At 43.7% G+C, this 18341-nt stretch overlaps 1 protein-coding gene across 7 annotated transcripts in view; it reads left to right on the top strand.

The window, feature by feature from the left end:
* Nucleotides 1-18341, top strand: part of TSL (Protein kinase superfamily protein) — a 96037-nt gene that overhangs the window by 2645 nt on the left and 75051 nt on the right. Inside the window, exon 2 of one of the 7 annotated variants that reach the window (XM_087688309.1) lies at nt 3519-3621. The exons of the other annotated variants lie outside the window; for them this stretch is intronic. Within the exon in view, the coding sequence (XP_087544435.1) occupies nt 3598-3621 (24 nt within the window). The 5' untranslated portion in view covers nt 3519-3597. The remainder of the gene's footprint in view (nt 1-3518; nt 3622-18341) is intronic. 7 annotated transcript variants of the gene reach the window in all.

Genomic DNA, 18341 nt, shown 5'->3' with positions numbered 1-18341 from the left:
ACAGTCCTTGTGCAAATGTCCCTTTGTACCACAGGGATAACATTGGGCCTTTGACTTTTTCTTCTTGTCACCCCTCTTTGAAGCTATAAATGCCTCATCATGGCCACCTTGTGGAGGCAATATTGAGGACATATGTGTGAAATTGATTGGTGTCAATGATGTTTGGGCTTGCAAAGCATTGGCTACTCCATCAAACTCCAGAGAGAGCTAATAGAATAGCCCCCACAATATGAGCCTTTGGAAATACACATTGCATGTGCTAAAGCTGATCCTGTGCTTGTGTTTAGAGGAAGCAAGAAAGACTGAATAGTATTTGTAGGCTCAAACTCCATTTGTTGGAGACTGGAGTTGTCCATAGAGGGTCATTGTATGCGTGGTTGATAGAGCCTCATATAACATCTGAAGCTTCTTTCATATTGTTGAAGTTGTTCTATAGGAAGTGATTGCCGATAGAACATCTTTAGAAATGCATTGGAGAAGAGCGGAATATGCATGGCCATCATTGAAATCCCATGTAAGCATAAGCTTCCTCATGGTTATCAAGGTTCCTATCAATTGGAAGGGGAGTGGGAGGTTGGGGCTGCTTAATAGCTCTTGAAACAACATAGCATAATCACTTTTGCACAAATCATGCTTTGATAACAACATTCCAGGCTAGGTAATTAGAGCCATGAAGTTTATCATTAGGTAGCACGGAAGTGCCATTGGGAGAGGATAGGAGGAGAGGGTACAAGAAAGAAGAGAAGCGCGCGCGCACACACGAAAAAAAAAGAAGAGAGCCAAAATGCAACACAAATTGCATTTGAAATGAGTTCACATGCAGTATAGAGAGGAGCTGATCACAAAATCATGTTGAAAAGAGATAAAATTAGATTAAATAGGGTGAAATCAGCTAAGATTAGTCAAAGCAAAACCAAGAGCAGCAAAATCAGCTTGCAAATATTGTTGCCTAGCCATAAGATGATACAAAACCTCAGATCTGAAAGCGCAGATGCTGGGAATCAAAATGCAGGTAGCAATAGTATTAAGTGCAGCCACTGCAGCTTGGAATCTTGTTGCGGTAGCAAAATGCAGGTACAGCTGATCAAAACGTACGTGTCTAGGGCAGTTGATAGGCCAAACAGCAGCAGACAGGTTGTCCAGGGTGGAAGCAGTTCTCAGCAGTCAAGGAAGATCAACGGCAGGAGTTGAAGAAGTTGGTAGACCTGGAATAACAAAAAACAGCACCTCAAAACCTAACATCGACATGTTTAAAGTGGGTGCAGCGACTGAGGTGTAGAAGACTGCTGTAATAGATTGCACAACACGATAAAAGAAAGAGATTTGCAGTGTAAAAGCGAAGAAGAATAGAAGAACACTGCAAAGGGAGAACTCAGAGATATGCTTGGAAAATGGAATCCATATACCAAACATGAGGCTGTCACATACAACAGCGAGCCACTTCTTGTGTGGGTGTTGGCACCGACTCCCTCTCTCCAATCAAACCTACTTTGGAAGTCTTCAAGTGAATGAATGATTGAGGAGAAGAGAACCACAGACTAAATAGCCAAAAAATACACCAATATGTGGATCAGATTGGCTAGCAAATAAAATAATAATAAATGTTGGTCAATGATGAAATAGTAGCAAAAAACAATAAAAATGGGCACCAAAAAATTGCATAAATAATTGCTTGTGCCTAACATACTAAATCACTCTCAAACTCACTTGTGAGTTGACTAATCTGCTAATAGTTTTAATCTCATGATTTTAGGGGAAGGAAAAATGAGTTTTTCCTTCAGTGAAAATATGACTTTTAACGTCACTTGGTCAACTTACAGTGGGGGTTACAATGGGGGTGGAAGAGGGGTTGTGCTTGTCATTGCAATCGCTTGCTCCACTCCGGTTGTGACTGGGACTTGCTTGGATATGTCTCCATTTCTTCTCTTCAAGGCCATTGTATCTTGATGATTTTGATTGGCTCTTGAAGTAGAGTGGATGGTAGAGAGCTTGGTTAGGAGAGGTGATGGAATAAAAGGGTTGGCAAGGATTATGTTGAAGTTGGGGTAGAAAGGCAATGTGGAGGAAGTTCGACAATAAGAGTATCATTGAAGAAGAGTTCGTCAGAGAGGTACATTCAAGGCAAGGGAGCTCCATCTGAGGTTGATGATGATCATAGCTCCATTAGTTGGAATTAGGGTATCTGCTCCTACTCACAATGTCCTATGTGGTATCTTCCTTCCCTTTGTACTAGTTGAAAGGGAAAAGGGCACGGGAAGGGTGGGGGTGTTACTTTTAGCATTGAACGTTGCATCATTGATGATGTTAGGGGGCCACGCAGAGGGCGGTATCCGTCTTGCGGCTCATGACTAAGGTAGCGACCAAGACATAGACCTTGGCATACTTGGTAACGAGGCTATAAAGGCTTTGTTGGTGCCGTTGCCTGCATACAAGGTGCAACCATTTGCTCGAAGGAAAAACCTATTAGAAGATCACCCATCTCGGTATTTTCATTACCCAAGTGTGCTTAATTGCAAGGTGACTAACCATTAAGCTAAGCCTTATTGATGCTTTATACTACAAAGAAAGCTTTTATAAGCTTGTCATGAAAGAGCTTTTCAAGCACACCCTATCTATGAATTGGCATACGATGCCTTGTTGATAGTGACTTTTATTGTCATTATTGAGACATAGTTAGAGCTAGTGACAAGAATTTATGGAGTCTTTTATTGCATGGAATTTGGGTAATTATATTCTCTCCACTTACGAGAATTGGGATGCTCTCATCTTGAGAGAAATTGGGATTACTATTGCTAGGTTCTAAGACCTGTGGATTAGGACTTGCTATGCTTTTGCTTCACTTTTCTAATTATATCCAAGTGTTTAGGTGCCAAGAGAATCTAAGTAATCCATAGTTAGGTTTATTACAAAATATTAGCTCAAGGGTTATTACACGAGCAGGGCTTATCATGTAGCATATACTCAAGGGCAAAGCTGTTTGATCGCCGGTGGCTGATGTGGAAGCACGGGTTGAGAAAGTAGTCGAAGTTTGAGGTTTACTAGAGATGGATCTTGAGTGTGGAAACCACTGGCTAGAAAGAATGCTAAATGTGAAAGAATAATAGGTGGTAACCAAAAGGCTGTAGTTTGGAGGTTGAAATCTCGTAAACGCGGTAGTGTGCTACCTATCGGAGGCTAGAAAGTGATCACTAAGGTTGTAATCAATAGGATGCTAGCTAAGTGTTATTTTTAATGAAAGTTTGGTAACATTTGAGTTTTGGGACTGTTTAAAATAGCTAACAAGTTTGCAATGCATTTTTAGCTCAACATGGGCTAGATGAGTCAAACATAGAGTTGCAAACTTAAACTCTTTTTTTTCTTTATACTTTTCATGGCCATGTAAGATTTAAAATTAATGAATGAACTTAAAAAAGAAAATCGGGATTTTGTGAAACCATCATACATTCTGAATTTGATATTCTTATCAAGTTGAAATAATGACTTGGTCTTCTTGTTCTTATGTCTTTGTCCATGCCCAGATCTTGAGGTTGAAGATGATGAAGTGGTTGATGGGGATGAAGATGGAGATGAGGGTGAAGAATATTGACGCCTTTGTTGATGATGAGGTCTTCCATACGAAGAGTATGAGTCTTTGTCACTTGATGAGAATCCATTGAAAAAGCCGCCATATGACTTTTGAAGAAGAGGACGGGCTTCAATGGGATCTCTCTCTTTAACTTGAAGTAGAATGGGACCTTCTATTTGTTTCATAATGCCTTTTGGACGTAGTTGGGCTTCTTGATTATCTCCTTTCATTACTATGGCTTTGGTTTCTTGAAGCAAATGCGCTTTTCTCCTTGAATTCTTTGGGCTTCTCAACTCTTTCTAGTTTGAGAAGTTGCCCATGAATATGTTGATTCTCCTCTCTAAGGCTTTGAATGACTTGAAGGATAGCACTTTACTTTTTCATTGGGACTTAAAAAAAATATGCTCAAGTGCTCAATTCAAAGGTTGAAAATAAGCAGCCTTATAATTGTAAGTACCACTAGTATTGGGGTGAGGATTGGGCCAAAGCTTTGATACTACTGTAAACACCTTGAACAACATAGTATGCTCGCAATTATAATATTTGCTTGTTTTTGAGGCTTAATGTTTCAAGTAAATGAAGAAAAATAAATAGTTAAAGCGGAATATGATAATCATTGAGAAAATTACAGCCAGTAGTACTTACAAGAAATGGAGACATATTGAGGGGTGAAGATGGGCAACCTCCTTGAAGAAATGCATTTTTGCTCAATTCAAGTTCTTAGGAATGAGCTAAGTTACATTGTACAATCAATCTGAGAGTGAGGAGAAATTCTCACTCTCACAAGAGTATGCGAAATATGTATACGTATATACGCATCCACGTTGAGAGGGGAACATGCCCCTCCTTTTTATGAATTTTTTGAAACAAACCTAAGGCATTGAGAGCTTAAACCATATATGAAAGGGTTGATTTGTTGCAATTCTAAAAATTAGGATTTTTGAAATTCTAAGTTTTGCAAATTTCAGGCAGCAAGTTGATTTTCTTCTTTAGTGCTTGGATTAGATCAAGCTAAGTAGAGAGTGTTTCTTGGATGAGAGAGAGATAAGAGAGTATAAAGCATGTAGCTGAAATTTTAGCGTGAGAGCTTATTCCAAATGAAAAGAGAGACCTTTGAAATATAGGTGTAGAGCTTGGATACTCAAAAGTGAAAAGTAGAGATTATAAGTGATAAGTATTTTTGTTGAAAATGACAAGAGTAGAGATACTTGTCTCTTGAAAATGACACATGTCCTATTATAGATGTTACATGTCACTTTTCTAGAGAAAGAAGCTTCTAAAACTTCTATTTTATAAATCTCTCAAATGCTTAAGAATTTGAGATAGTTATTGAAGACAAAATTGTTCTTTGCGAAATTTCAGAGCCTTTGATGTGAATAAAATTTTCATTTGACTAACTTTAAAAAATAGTCACATTTTAAATTTTAAGAGTCGCTAAATTTAGATTTTGGAGAGCTTCATTATATAGGTTCACTGGTTCATGGTTTGTTTCTTTGATCATGAGCATCTAGTTTCACTTTTTGAAACTACTCATTATATGTGTTTCTAGTCAATTTGACTATCTAAGTATAAAAGTCTTTGTTATTTTGAGCTTTTTGGTCGATTTAACCGCCCGACTAAACTTTTAATTTCTCTTGGGTATCTCGTCAATAACGACCCAAGTATAATTTATAGGGTGTTTTGGCCATTGGTCATTCTTAAATAGAAAAGTGAACATCAAATTATATTTTGAAACACTCACGTAATATAAATCGCATTTTAAAGTATATGAGTATGAACTTAATTTGAATCATGGAGCCAATATGTCTTGGTAGCAATTTATATATAAAAGGTTGGTTAATTGGCTCTCTCTTGAAATATGTCTTGTCCTCAAGATATTGCGTGAAGTATATCTGATCCTACAAATTTTTTATAAGCTAAAAGTATTTTTGGATAGTCCTTAAAATACTCTTTTAGCATCCATTTAGAATCTAAATAAGAGTCATTTTTTCTTTGTTTTCTAATTATATGAAAGACTATTTGCTCTAGTTGAAGTATCTTCTCATGTTCATCTACTTTAGGTGGATTCTCTGTTACAGGTTTCAATGGTGAAGGTCTTTTATAAGGCTTCAAAATATGGATATGAAAAACATTGTGAATTCTCCAATGCTTTGGAAGCTGTAACCTATAACAAATATAATTAATCTTTTTAGTGACTTGAAGTGTTTCATAATTTCTTGATGCGAGCTTAGTGACTTGGGATGAAGACTTGTTAGAGCTTCTTAGACGAGCTTTGTCAAATTTTAACCATACCCAATCTTCTTGTAAAATAAAGTGTCTTTGATGCTTATTTGTTGCTTTTTTTTTTTCTTGAGATCTTTGGGTAGCTCATTTAACTTGAGCAAAAGTTGTATCCATATCTCACATGAACTCATTGACATGAAATATATTCTTCTTTGTTTTGAGAATAGATAGTAAGAGTGGTTTTTCATATATAATCTCAAATGGTACTTTATCTTTAGAAGTATGAACTGTATTATTATAGACGCATTCTACCAAATATAAATACTTTTTTCATTGTTGGTTAGCTTGATGGCAATAGCACTTTAATATATCTAATATTCTGAGATTGACTCTCTCACTTTGACCATTTGTTTGAGGATAATTTAAAGATGAAAAAGTAAGCTTTGTATCCAAATTTCTAAAAATAGCTTGTTAAAAGAGACTAGTGATTCATGGATCTCTATCACCTACGATGGATCATGGTAACCCATGATACTTGAAGATTTGTTGAATAAATACTCTAGCCATATGTTGAGACTTCATAGTCTTCTTGATTGAAATGCAATGAGTATGTTTGCTAAACTTGCCAATAATAGTCCATATGCCATAATTGCTATTGGCTGATTTTGACAAGCCAAAAATATTTCCAAGGTTGGTTTGGAATTGGTAATGGTTGCAAAAGTCTTGTAGGCTTTTGGCAATCAAACTTAATCTTTTGGCACACAATACATTCTTTGACAAATTGTTTAATGTCTCGTCGAAGACTTGGCCAAAAGAAATACATTTCAAGTGCCTTGGTTGTGGCCAAAATACCACGATGAGCCATGTAAGGAGTTGTATGATATTCTTCCATTACTTTAGGCCTGAAATCTTTAGTAATGCATAACTTATTCTCCTTCAATAGAAATCCATCTTTGAAAATATAAGAGTTTACCCTTTTACCAAGTTGTAAACTCTCCCAAATGATTTTACAACCTTCATCAGAAGTATAGATGTCATTTAAACTAGTGAAATCTGTATAATGAATCATAGATATTGCATGAATCCGAGGTCTTCTTGATGGGCATCGACTACTTTGTTTTGCTTTCTAGGAATATGTAATATTTGAAAGTTAAATTGAGCTAAATAATTGGCCCATTGAATATACTTCTAAAAAATCTTTGGTTGGTTGAGAAAATGTCTCAGATTGTCATGGTTTGTCTTGATGAGAAATTCTCCACCTAAAAGATACTGCTTTCAATCTTTTAAAGCTTGAATGATGGCCATTAACTCCTTTTTATAGATAGTAGTATTCTTTTTTGTATTTTGTGACCTTCTATTTGTATAAGCAACTACATGCCCTTACTGATTTAAGACTGTATCATTGTAGTCTACAGAAGTATCACATTTCACAAAGAATGGTTTTGACAAATTAGGTATAATCAAAACAAGTCATTCACTGATATAGAACTTAAGAGTTTCAAAAGCTTCTTTCTCTAGGTTGGTCCATTGGAATGCCACTAGTTTCTTGGTTAAATCATGCAATGGTCCACTAATCATTGCAAACCATTTAATGAATCTCTTGTGATAAAAGCATAATCCCAAGAAACTTCAATTTTTTGTAATAAGAGTATAATCCCAAGAAATTTCAATCTTCATGAATATTAGTCAATTTTGACCATTCTACAATAGCCTTGAATTTTTTTGGATCCATCTGAATCCCATCTTTGGATACAATATATTTTTTTTTCGCAAATAAAGTGTGGCTAATTATATTACTTTAGAAAAAACCTGAAATACAAAGAAGTGTTCATGCTTAACAGATTAGCTAGAGCTAATGATTTGTCACATATATATCAAGTGTACAAGCCTTTTAAGGCAGTCTAGGGGGAATGGGGGAAAGAAGCCATGGAGAGGGATGTATTGCCATCTGGGGCTGCTTGACTGTATTATGAAGAATAGGTCCTAGCTGCCCCAGGTGCGCATGAAGTGAGAACGAAGCTCTTGACGAGTTCGAGACTCACCCTACACCTAGTCTCATTGGCTATGGAGGGAATGGATGATGGAGGTCTAGAGCTTTGCCAAAGTCGCATGTACTGAAAGTCTCTCCCCATCGAAAATCTTTTGATACTACGCCTTCCAGATGTGCCATTCAGTAAGACTCCCTACAATCTCCCATATCTCAGAGCCGTCTACTGTGGGCTCCAATACTTGGTGGATGGGTAGAGCCTTCAAGCCGACCACTGCGTATGACCTAGCCTCAATGATGAAGATCGTGTCCTGTATCCTAGCCTTATACAGAAGGTGATAGCCTTGGTTGACTGCCTGCTAGTAAAAAGCACCCCAAGAGATACGTCCAAGGTTGGGTGCTATACGGCAGAGAATGTGGCATGCTCCTCGTCACACGAGCTACGTCGCCTCACACGACCAAAGATAGTGATTTGGAGTTTTCAGAGATTGCTGTGGGTAGCGTTTATAGTCTCCAACCTTCTGCATCTGGGCTAACTAGCTCCCCACCGCGAAGCCTCCATGTGCCAACAGCCATAAGAAATACAATATCCTTCTCGGCCTCCAGCTGTCCCATAGACGGTGCCAGAAAATCCATTGGAAAGCATCCGTGATACTATGCTCCGCCCAATACCTGTTACACGAGGGTGCCCAGTCCATGCCCTCTTGCATCAGGACGTGTCTGTCAATCCTGGATGTGTACTCTAGGAACCTTAGTGGCTTCTTGGCGACCGCAATGACCGGCCATAACCACTTTTCAGGGTCCCACTCCAACTCATCAAGTGGCCTGCTCTCCCATATCCAAAGGCGCCACTCTTGGAACTCCTCCCAGAACACATAAGGGTCTAGTTGCCATGTCTTCCCCCGAAGACCAACCACCCGAATCCTCCTCCACAGAAGGTCAACTATCCCCTCATCCTGTTGCCCTCTGTCAAGAACCGAACGCCTCTCTTGTATGGTGAAGGTCCCCTGGGGGGCACCGCCCACTCTACCTACCACTTGTAAGGGGATACATGTTGGTGAAAACCTAGCAGCCCATACCTCTCCAAGCTCTACCGGCTCTCGTAGTGGGGGGTCAAGCCACTCTTGGGGTATCACAGTGTCAATCTTCCTTCTCCTCAACTCCGCTCCCCTCTGGCAACTTGATGCCCGCTACAACTCCTCTAGGTCCGCCGTCCTATGCACCTCTCGCCAAAGTCTTGATGGTACGAGCCGGGTCGGACCTCCCAACCAGCCCACTGGATGTGGGGGACGCTCGCCAATCTATACCCCCTTCCGATCTCTGATCTGGGGGCTCCATATCACCGGTTGGCAGTCTATCTCCCCCTGGCAACTTGGGGGGCTTTGAATAAGGGCCTTACGGAGGCCTTGCCACACATGAAGTAGGTTGCGGAGGAAAGAGGATCTAGGGGGCGTGATGTGGGCCGTCGTGAAGATCCATCTCAAGGACGGTCTCCAATCACCGCCAAGCCTCGGTTTGCACTCTTGGAGGCCCTTTTGCAATACGACCTTCCATATCTGCCCTCTTGGTGTGAGGCCGCTGACTACTAGCTTGCCCAAAAGGGCTAGACTCTGATACTCTGGGTCTATGATCCCAAGCTCTCCCTCTAACCGATGCTGGATGATGGTCACCCATGCCACCTTGGCCTTGGAGTCCCTGGATTTGTCTGACCTGGCCCTGAGGAAGTTCCGCACTAGGCGGCGAAGTTGAACTATGCAGGGCGAGGAGAAACACCAATACGAGGCGATATACCAAGCCGTCGCTAGAAGGACCTGGTTGACCACCAATGCTCAGCTCACTAGGAAAAGGCAAGCAATACTCCAGTAGGTTAGCTTTCTCCGAATAGAGTCAAGGACTAGAAGAAACTGTTGGGTTGGAGTGATGTTGAGTCCCACCTAGAACCCTAGGTAACGGATGGTCTGCCCTCTGGACACCCCTGTAAATCCCAAGTGAATGCCCCACTTTGTGCTAGATTCTAGGTCTGTAAGCAAACCAACTAACTTTCGCCAATTGATTTTTGCTTCTGCTGCAATGCAAAACACCTCAAGAGGTTGGAGTGATGTTGAGTCCTACTTGGAACCCTAGGTAATGGATGGTTTGCCCTCTGCACACCCATGTAAATCCCAAGTGAACGCCCCACTTCGTGCTAGATTCTAGGTCTATAAGGAAACCAACTAACTTTCGCTAGTTGATTTTTGCTTTTGCTGTAATGCAAAAAACTTCGAGAGCTAGTCTCACTCTCTCCAGCATCAACTCATCGTCCTCTGTGTAGAGTGCTGTCATTTGCACACTTTGAGTCTAACAGCTCCGTTTCCTCTCTCACTGGAAGTTGGAGGCCGCGTAACCCGCTCACACGTGACCTGAGGAAGTGAGACATTGCCTGTGCAAAGAGTAGGAACAAATATGGGGCCAGAGGACACCCTTGCTAGACTGACCTCTCTAGCTAAAACTTCTCCCCTCGCTTGCCACCTATAAGAACCTTGCTAGTAGCTGATTTGTAAGGTGCGGAGACCCTGCGGATCCATGCTTGGGGGAAGCCCAACCTCACCATGGTGCCCTCTAAGAAATCCCAGTCCACCCTGTCATAGGTTTTTCAAAATCCAATAGTACCGCCAGTCCTTGACCATTGTGCTGGGCCCACTTTGTTGCCTCAAAGAAGGTAAAGACATTGTCTAGGATGCTTCTATCTTGGACAAAGCCTGTTTGTGTGTCATGAATAATGTTTGGAAGTAGAGGGCAAAGATGCCTACCAATAATTTTTGCTGGTGCCTTATAGGCCATTGATAACAAGGTAATCTGTCTCCACTGGGATCTCTCCAAACGGTCTCCCTCTTTGGGGAGGAGATTGATAAGACCTGCCGATAGACTCCCTGGCATCTGTCCTGAGTTGAAAACTCCTGGAAGGCCAGCAGTAAGGGGTCCTTTACCACCTCCTAGTAGGTAGTGAAGAAGGCTTTAGAGAGGTTGCCATCTTCTCTTAGGCATTTTTGCCCGTCCTATGTATGGAAAGCCTCCTCTAGTTCCTTCTCAGTGAAGGGGGCTAGGAGGGAGCGTCCCATCTTCTCTGTGACGAGGGATGGGATGTGATCCCAGACTTCTTGTCTACATTGTTGTGCTTTGGTTGAGGCTGTCCCCGCTGGAAGAGATGCATGTAGTAGTGAGTGGCAATCTCCATCACCTCGTTTGGGCTAGAGCAAATCCTCCCATACTGATTCCGAAGGATGCGTATCTAATCGCCTAAGGTGTGGGGCTGATGCACCTGGAAAAACTCCCTCCACATCGTGTCCCCCTTCCGCACCCAGAAGGTTGCTGAGGTGGGGGATGAGAACTTCGAGCGCTTGTCCTGTAGGCCGGCAATGGCTGCTTGTGCGCACATCTCCTGTGCGTGGAGGATGGAATCCCTTGATGTCTCTTGTAGTAATCTCTGCGTGGCTGCTAGGTCCTGCCGGAGTGCTCTCTCCTCCCAACTCCCCTGCCTAGCCTTTAGGGTTGCCTCCTGGCAGATACTGCTCGACTCGGCTAGGACCTCTACAATGCGATTTGGTCCCTCCTGCCCTACTCCCTAGTCCAAATCTGGTTAATCTGACTCTTCATCTCTTGCCTCCTGTAGACCGAATCAGGGATCCAACACAATCGACACGTCTAGGATAGATGCTGGGGGGTCAAGTGTTAGGAGAATCGGGCAATGATCAGACAGAGTGGTGCCAACCAATTGCCCTACTTGGCCTTCGCGAGAGCATCCCCACTCTCCCACATAGAACCTATCTAGTCGCTCCAGTAGGATTCCTCCTAGCCGCTTGTATCCCCAAGAGAAATCCAACGACCTCTCCCTCTTGTGGAAAGCTGGGTCTCTCCAAGCATTGTGTTCTCCTGCTGCCAGTAGGAAGACCTCCTATGCCTCCTGCTCCTCCCTAGCCATGCCTTGGTAGTTTCTGCCCTTGCCATGTTGATCCTCTAAGGCTTCCAGGTTGTTGAAGTCTCCTCCAACAATCCAAGAGTCCACCTCTGGGAGTCTTGCTGCGATCTTCATCTAGAACTTGCTGTGTGATCTAGCCTCAGTAGGGGCATAAACATTAAGGACTCCAAGGCATGAGTCCCCAATGTCCAATCTGATCCAGAGCACTCTTCCTGCCACAATTGTCCCGTGGTCCCGTACATAGGCGGTGAGGCTTTGGCCAATAGAGGTGCATATGCCTCCACTCTTGCCGTGGGCATCGATGGCGTGCTCCTAGTAAGTGTGTGAGCTACTTGGGAGTACCTTCCCTACTTGCTAGGCCTGTGCGGGAGTGAGCTTGTGCTCCTGTAAAAGTAAGATGTCGATCTATCCGGCAAGGGCAGGTTGTAGCTCCTGCCGAACAATCAACTTTTTAGAACCATGTGCTCCAGTGTAGTGGAGATTGTTCACATTCCAGGATGCAAGATGCAAAATCATGGGGAAACTTGCGATTGACCGAACAAACATCTGTTCGGTGTGGAAGCTGCAAACGAACAAGAAGAGCTATGGGGCATGCGTTTTCACTTTGCTGCAGGCCTGGACGGCGAACTCCATTCCCCCATGGTGGCCCTCGGGTGGGACCATGGGGGTGATGAATGCACTTGGTGGTACCACCGAGGTATCTATCAGCCAAGCTGAAAGGCGGGACTCTGTACCAACAAAGGCCACTTGATCACATCCATCAGGGCTCTCCACTGCGGAGCAGCTCGAAAGATAATGCTCAAATGTGGGACCTTGGCCCAAATCCACTAGTTAATGCCCATCATGCATCTTGGCCACTGCTGGGAAAAAAGTGCTAGTTCTCCTCCTCCCATCCACTGGGAGATGTGGTCTGCCACCTGGCTCTTCACCTCCTCCTCTATCTATGTCATCGTCCAATCTCCTGTATGAGTGGTCTGGAGGAAGAAGGCGCAGTTTGGTCCATCCAGTAGTGCTAGTAAATGGACCTTGCCACTCCTCGACTTGCGTACCACAAAGATTTCCACCTCGAAAGGTAGTGGGAACTCTCTATGCTCTGCAACTCTCAAGTAAGACCATGGTCCGCTACGAAAGAACTGTGGAAGTAGCTGCACCTGTCTCGGGAAAGTGTGTCGTCGGCCGGCCTTGCTGGATGAGCTAGTGGTTGTATGGGGAGGGCTAGGCTGCTGATGAGAGGAGGATGTTGGCGTGTGGGGCTCCTCACCTCTTGCAGTGGGGGAAGGGGATGGATGGGAGGGGGGTCCCCTGTATAGGGTGGGGATCAGGGGGGGTCGGCGGGGGAGATGGTGGGGAGGGGGAGGATCGAGGGATGGTGGGGTGATCGGAGACACAAGGCGGGTGTGTGGGGATGTGAGAGGATCGGGGAGGGGGAGCCGTGGGGAGGGGGGGGGGAGGGTAAGGGGGATGTGGGCCTTCGGGCGAGGAGGTATGCGACGCCTCTGTGGGTGGTGGATGCGTAGGCTTGTGGTCTTGCCGGGTGGGTCGAGGAGGAGGGGGCTGCGTGTTCTGCTAGGAAGGCGGCGCTCGCCCTCTTGCTCCCTATCACCATGGCTGTGTCTACGGGGCTGATTGCGGCCCCCCCTGCCGTCTCCCTCTCTGACGTCTCTGGACTTGTGTAAAGCCATCTGTGTCCACTTGTGGGCCTGTCAGGTGAAGCTGCCTTGGCTTCGAAGCACGTGCAATCTGTTGCTTGATACCCAAAGTCATGGCAATGCAAGCACTGTCTTGGTTGCCCGGTCACAATAACCTATTGCTTGAAGGAGTGTCTTGCCTCAATCTCTAGAAACTGCGGTATATTTTGTCTCTTTCATTGCCACCTGTACCTTTGAGGCACTTGCGGTTGTCACTGCGTTTGTGAAAGAAGTGGGAAGGACGATGTGGAAGAGTCGTCCAAAGTCTTCCACTAATTGGCGGTACTCTATTGCCAGTCCGGGGAAGAGTAGGGTGACTGGGTGTCTAAGGAAACTATTGTGGAGCGCGAATGCCTTCACTATGAAGCCAATGTACCAGGGGACCATGTAGATGGTCGACCCCCTTCGTGGAAGCATAGGGTGAACTAGCTAGTAGCTCACGGGCTGCATCTGCTGAGGTGAGTTGTACCATGAAGATCCCTTGACCCATAAGAACCGCCTCCACGATCTGCGTTGTGCCGATGCGCAAAGTGGAACGAAGCCAGTCTCAAAGCTGAGCCCTGGATGGGGAATGTCCTACTACTTGACCCAAGATCGTTGTTTCTTTTAGCTCCAGCTCCATGGCACGAACAGCTAAGAGCTGTTTCTCAGAGAGGATGACGCTCAAGGTGTTTGACTGGGGGGCACTCGCAGAATGCACCAGCATCTGACCAGAGGTTTCCATTGCGTGTCCCTGCTGAGAACCTACCAAACACTCTACTGTGATGTGATGCCGGCTGGGGGAGTATTGCTGCAGATGGAGGGAGCAACAGGGGGGGATACTGTCTGCGTTGTGCCGATGTGCAAAGTGGAATGAAGCCAGTCTCAAAGTTAGGCCCTGGATGGGAAATGTCCTACCACTTAACCAAAGATCCCTGTTTCTTTTAGCTCCAGCTCCGTGGCACGAACGGCTAAGAGCTGTTCCTCAGAGAGGATGACGCGCAAGGTGTTTGACTAGGGGGCACTCGCAGAATGCACCGGCGTCTGACCAGAGGTTTCCATTGCGTGTCCCTGCTGAGAACCTAATTAAATTGTCTAGGCAACTTCCATTTTGGAGTGTCTTTGCATCAACTTGACCATCAAATTGACGTTAGGTACCATTAAACACCACTTTTCTAGTGTCACCAACTGACATTCATGGCCAAATGAATAACCTAGGCCAATTACAGTCACTAGATACTACCAAGTGTTTGTGCAGCATAACTTATAGCAACTTTTGCCTTTGACATCCTGTGGTTTCCTCGTGTCTCGGGCTCGTAAATTTACTCTAACCCTAGTTATATATCACATGTGTAACATGTACTTAACCATGTGATTATAAATCAATCCATATGTTAAGTGAGGTTTCAAAAGTACATGTCCTCATAACATTGATGATAACTTTGTTAGTGGGTCATCCCTTGGACATGCATTCATTAGAGATGGACTGTGTGCATGCATTTTCTGTTTGACAAGCATTCGAGAGCAATTTTCATTAGAGACTTGTGTGTCGTAATTAGGCTGGTTGTGCCATGTTGCAGTGTTTACAACCGTCGCATTTATGGCAAGAGTGCCATGCGGCAATGTTAGGCAAATTCGTGTGTGCTTAAGTAGTCGGTGCATTCATTGCACATGTCACGTGTTCTTTTTAGGCAATTGACCTGATTTCTACCTAGTCGGCCATCATTTATGGGCCGACTTGATATGGATTTGTGGGCTATATATTCCAGCGGACACACACTTAGATAAAGTTCTGATTACAGATTTCAAGGATTGAGATTGTGCATATTGCAGTAGACTTTGAGGTGTACAATAGGGTGGCATCATCGAGGTGGAGATACGCAGACATAAGCACTGTTTGCGTATACATATTTGCATTCTTTATTTAGCATTCATTGACTGCAGATTTTTGCGCTCTTGTACCTTTCTTCTCTTTCCCTTTCTCTCATGTTCATTTTCTCTTAGTCTCGTCCATACGCTTTCGTATTCATTGCACTCTGACATGGCACCAAAGCAGTATAGAAGGGCTGATTGATCGTGGGTAGACCTGATCGGGATGATTCTTCGCGACAAAAGTTCGAGTTTTTAGCCTTTGGAGGTTGTGGTTAATAGGTTGTGCTTGGAGAAGGAGCAAAGTTACTGTTTTTTGCAGGTCCTTGCTGTTCGTGAAGGAGGGAAGGTTGTGTTTTTTAGCTTTTTGTTGTAGATTTTGAATTTTCATTGCCTTTGGCTAGTGAACTCTTTAAAGATGAGCAAAGGAAGTCGTAGCAAGCACTAGCACCATGCGTAGAGTCAGAGGGGACTACCCTTGTTTTTGTGCAGGTCATTTTATATACAATATTGACCAAAATTGACGCAGAGTTTTAGGCGATTATGGACCATAAGGTCCTTGTGTTGTCGGCTTTGACTTCAGATCAAAAGCTTGATGGGGAGAATTACTGCATCTAGTGTGTAATGATGCTTGCCATCTTGGAGTCTTATGATTTGACGGAGCTTGTGACCGAGTCTATAGACTGTTCTATAGCTACTGATGCCTCTAAGCTTTCTTCAGATGAGAAAGTTGAATTGATGAAGGTACAAGCGCATTGGGACAAATTGAATGTCCACATTTATTCTTTTCTCTCTCTCCTACACTCTAGCTGCCACTACTCACATTGAGCACTCGACTGTGGCTTGGGACAAATGAGTGGAGCTTGATCAAATATACAATTGGATGACCATGATAAAGTGGGTGTCCTTGGAGGTTCTGATGAGGACTTTGAGTCCTGACAAGTCTTTTTCTATGTGGGAGCATGTTAACAAGCTTCGGCAATTGTAACACAAGGAAGGCAATTACCTTGGAGGAGATGGCGATAACTCTTTTTTCTCAATTGCCACCCTGATCTAGTGCATTTAACTCTGCCTTCATTGCTTTTGCGATTGAGACTCTTCGTTGAGAAGAGTTGGTTTCTATTGTTTTGGACCAGGAGAAGCAATTGAAAGGATAGAATGCTTCCAAATCGGAGGCATTGACAAGTCAATCCTCTCAGAAGAATGAGAATGACCAAAAGGAGGAGGAGGGCAAATCGAAGGATGACAAAGAGAAGGATTTTACTTGTCACATTTGTGGCAAGACAGGTCATTGGAAGAAGGATTGCCCCGACAAGGCGAAGAAGGACAAAAAAGAAATCTTCAAAGGATTTAGGAGCGGTGGTTGCTCCCTCATCAGCTGCCTTCCTTCACTTGGAGGTGATTGAAGCATTGACCCATAGGGATTTTGATGTTGTGTTGATGGCACTACATCCTCATGAGTGGATTGTTGACAGCGGTGCCTCTCAACACATGACTTCTTTTTTCGTAGGTATTGCACATTTGTGGCCTTCACATAGATCGATTCTCATCGACGATAGCTCTTATGTTCCTATTCAAGGGCGGGGTCATATGCATCTTATTCTAGATAGGCAAGGTGGTGCTCATACTTTAGAGGTACTTTATGTGCTAGGCTTGGTTTACCATTTGCTTTTGGTACACAAGATTTGTATCCTTGGCCTCCTGGTTGAGTTTGATGAGGATTCCTTTCGGATTCTTGCTCGTGGATTGAGACAAGTGCTTTCTTTTGGTTATGAGGAGAATGGAGTCTACAAGCTAAGGCCTCCTTTTGCCTTGACCTCTCTTCTTTTACCTCTCAAACACATTCCGATCTTTGGCATGTTCGGTTTGGCCACGTAAAGTATGATTATCTTCGGAAGGCTCCTAGGAGACAACTTGTTCAAAGTATGCCAGACATTGTGGTGAGCCACTAGCCGTGTGTCTCTTGCATTTATGGAAAATAGCATCGTGATGCTATTTCCAGCAAGGCTTCAAGGTGGTCTTTAGCATTGTTGGAGCTTGTTTCTATAGATTTGTGTGGATCTATGAGGACAGATTCTCTTAAGGAAAGCTTGTATTTCATGTTGATTGTTGACGATTTTAGTAGAATGTTTTACAGTTGAAGTTGGAGGATTTTTCCCACTTCAAGGATTAGTTACTCTTTGAGGAGAATCGATCAGGTTGGACGTGAAGACATTACAATTGGATAAGGGAGGAGAATTTGTTTCTAATGAGCTTGCTAGGTTTTGTGCAGATTGTGGTATCCATGAGGAGTTTGCAGATACAAAATACATCTCAAGAGAACAACATATTGAATTGGAAGAAACGAAGTGTGATTGAGATGACTCTCACCATGATGGAGCATTGACAGACACCCGGTGTCTTTGGACCGAGGTTGTGGCTATTGCAATCCACATCCTTAATCACTTCCCCACTTTGAGTGTTGTTGGTATGACACCCTATGTGGCGTATTTTGGGTCTAAGGATGTGGTTTCTTATTTTAGGGTTTTTGGGGTGTGACACCTATGTTTAAATCTTGAAGACATAACGTGATAAATTTGAAATGGCTTCTTGTAGACAAGTGTTTGTGGTCTATAGCTCATAGTCCCAACGTTACCGTTTGTATGATCCCGTTAAGCTGAATGTCTACACAGTCGAGATGTTTGGTTTGTGGAAGTTCAAGCATCAAAGGGGGGTGAGGAGCACCTCGTGCTTGGAGATCTAGGAGATAGTTAGGCATTAGTGACAATATCTTTGAAGCGCGCGCCTCATGGAGATGCTTCATCTTTGGATGAGGACATTACTTTCCTACTAGCTTCCCAAGTTTTGCCATCATTGGTGGATGTTCTAGAGGCTTTCGTAGATGGTGCATGCGGAGGAGAGATTCGGACTCCTCCTGTTGGGCATGAGACACCCCATGATGTTGGGCTTGAGGGAGTCCCTGAGGAGTGGTAGCTGTAGGATGGTTTGTGGCGGTCTTTGAGGAAGCAGACACATGCTAGTGAGCTTGTTTGTACCGATTATTGTTTGATGACCCGTGCCATACAGGATAGGGAG

Source organism: Lygodium microphyllum, chromosome 11, assembly GCF_053477565.2.
Source record: "Lygodium microphyllum isolate KBCC chromosome 11, Lygodium_microphyllum_v1.1.10, whole genome shotgun sequence".
Classification (NCBI taxonomy): Eukaryota; Viridiplantae; Streptophyta; class Polypodiopsida; order Schizaeales; family Lygodiaceae; genus Lygodium; species Lygodium microphyllum.
Note: the sequence above shows the minus strand (reverse complement) of the source record. Positions and strands in the feature narration are given on the sequence as shown.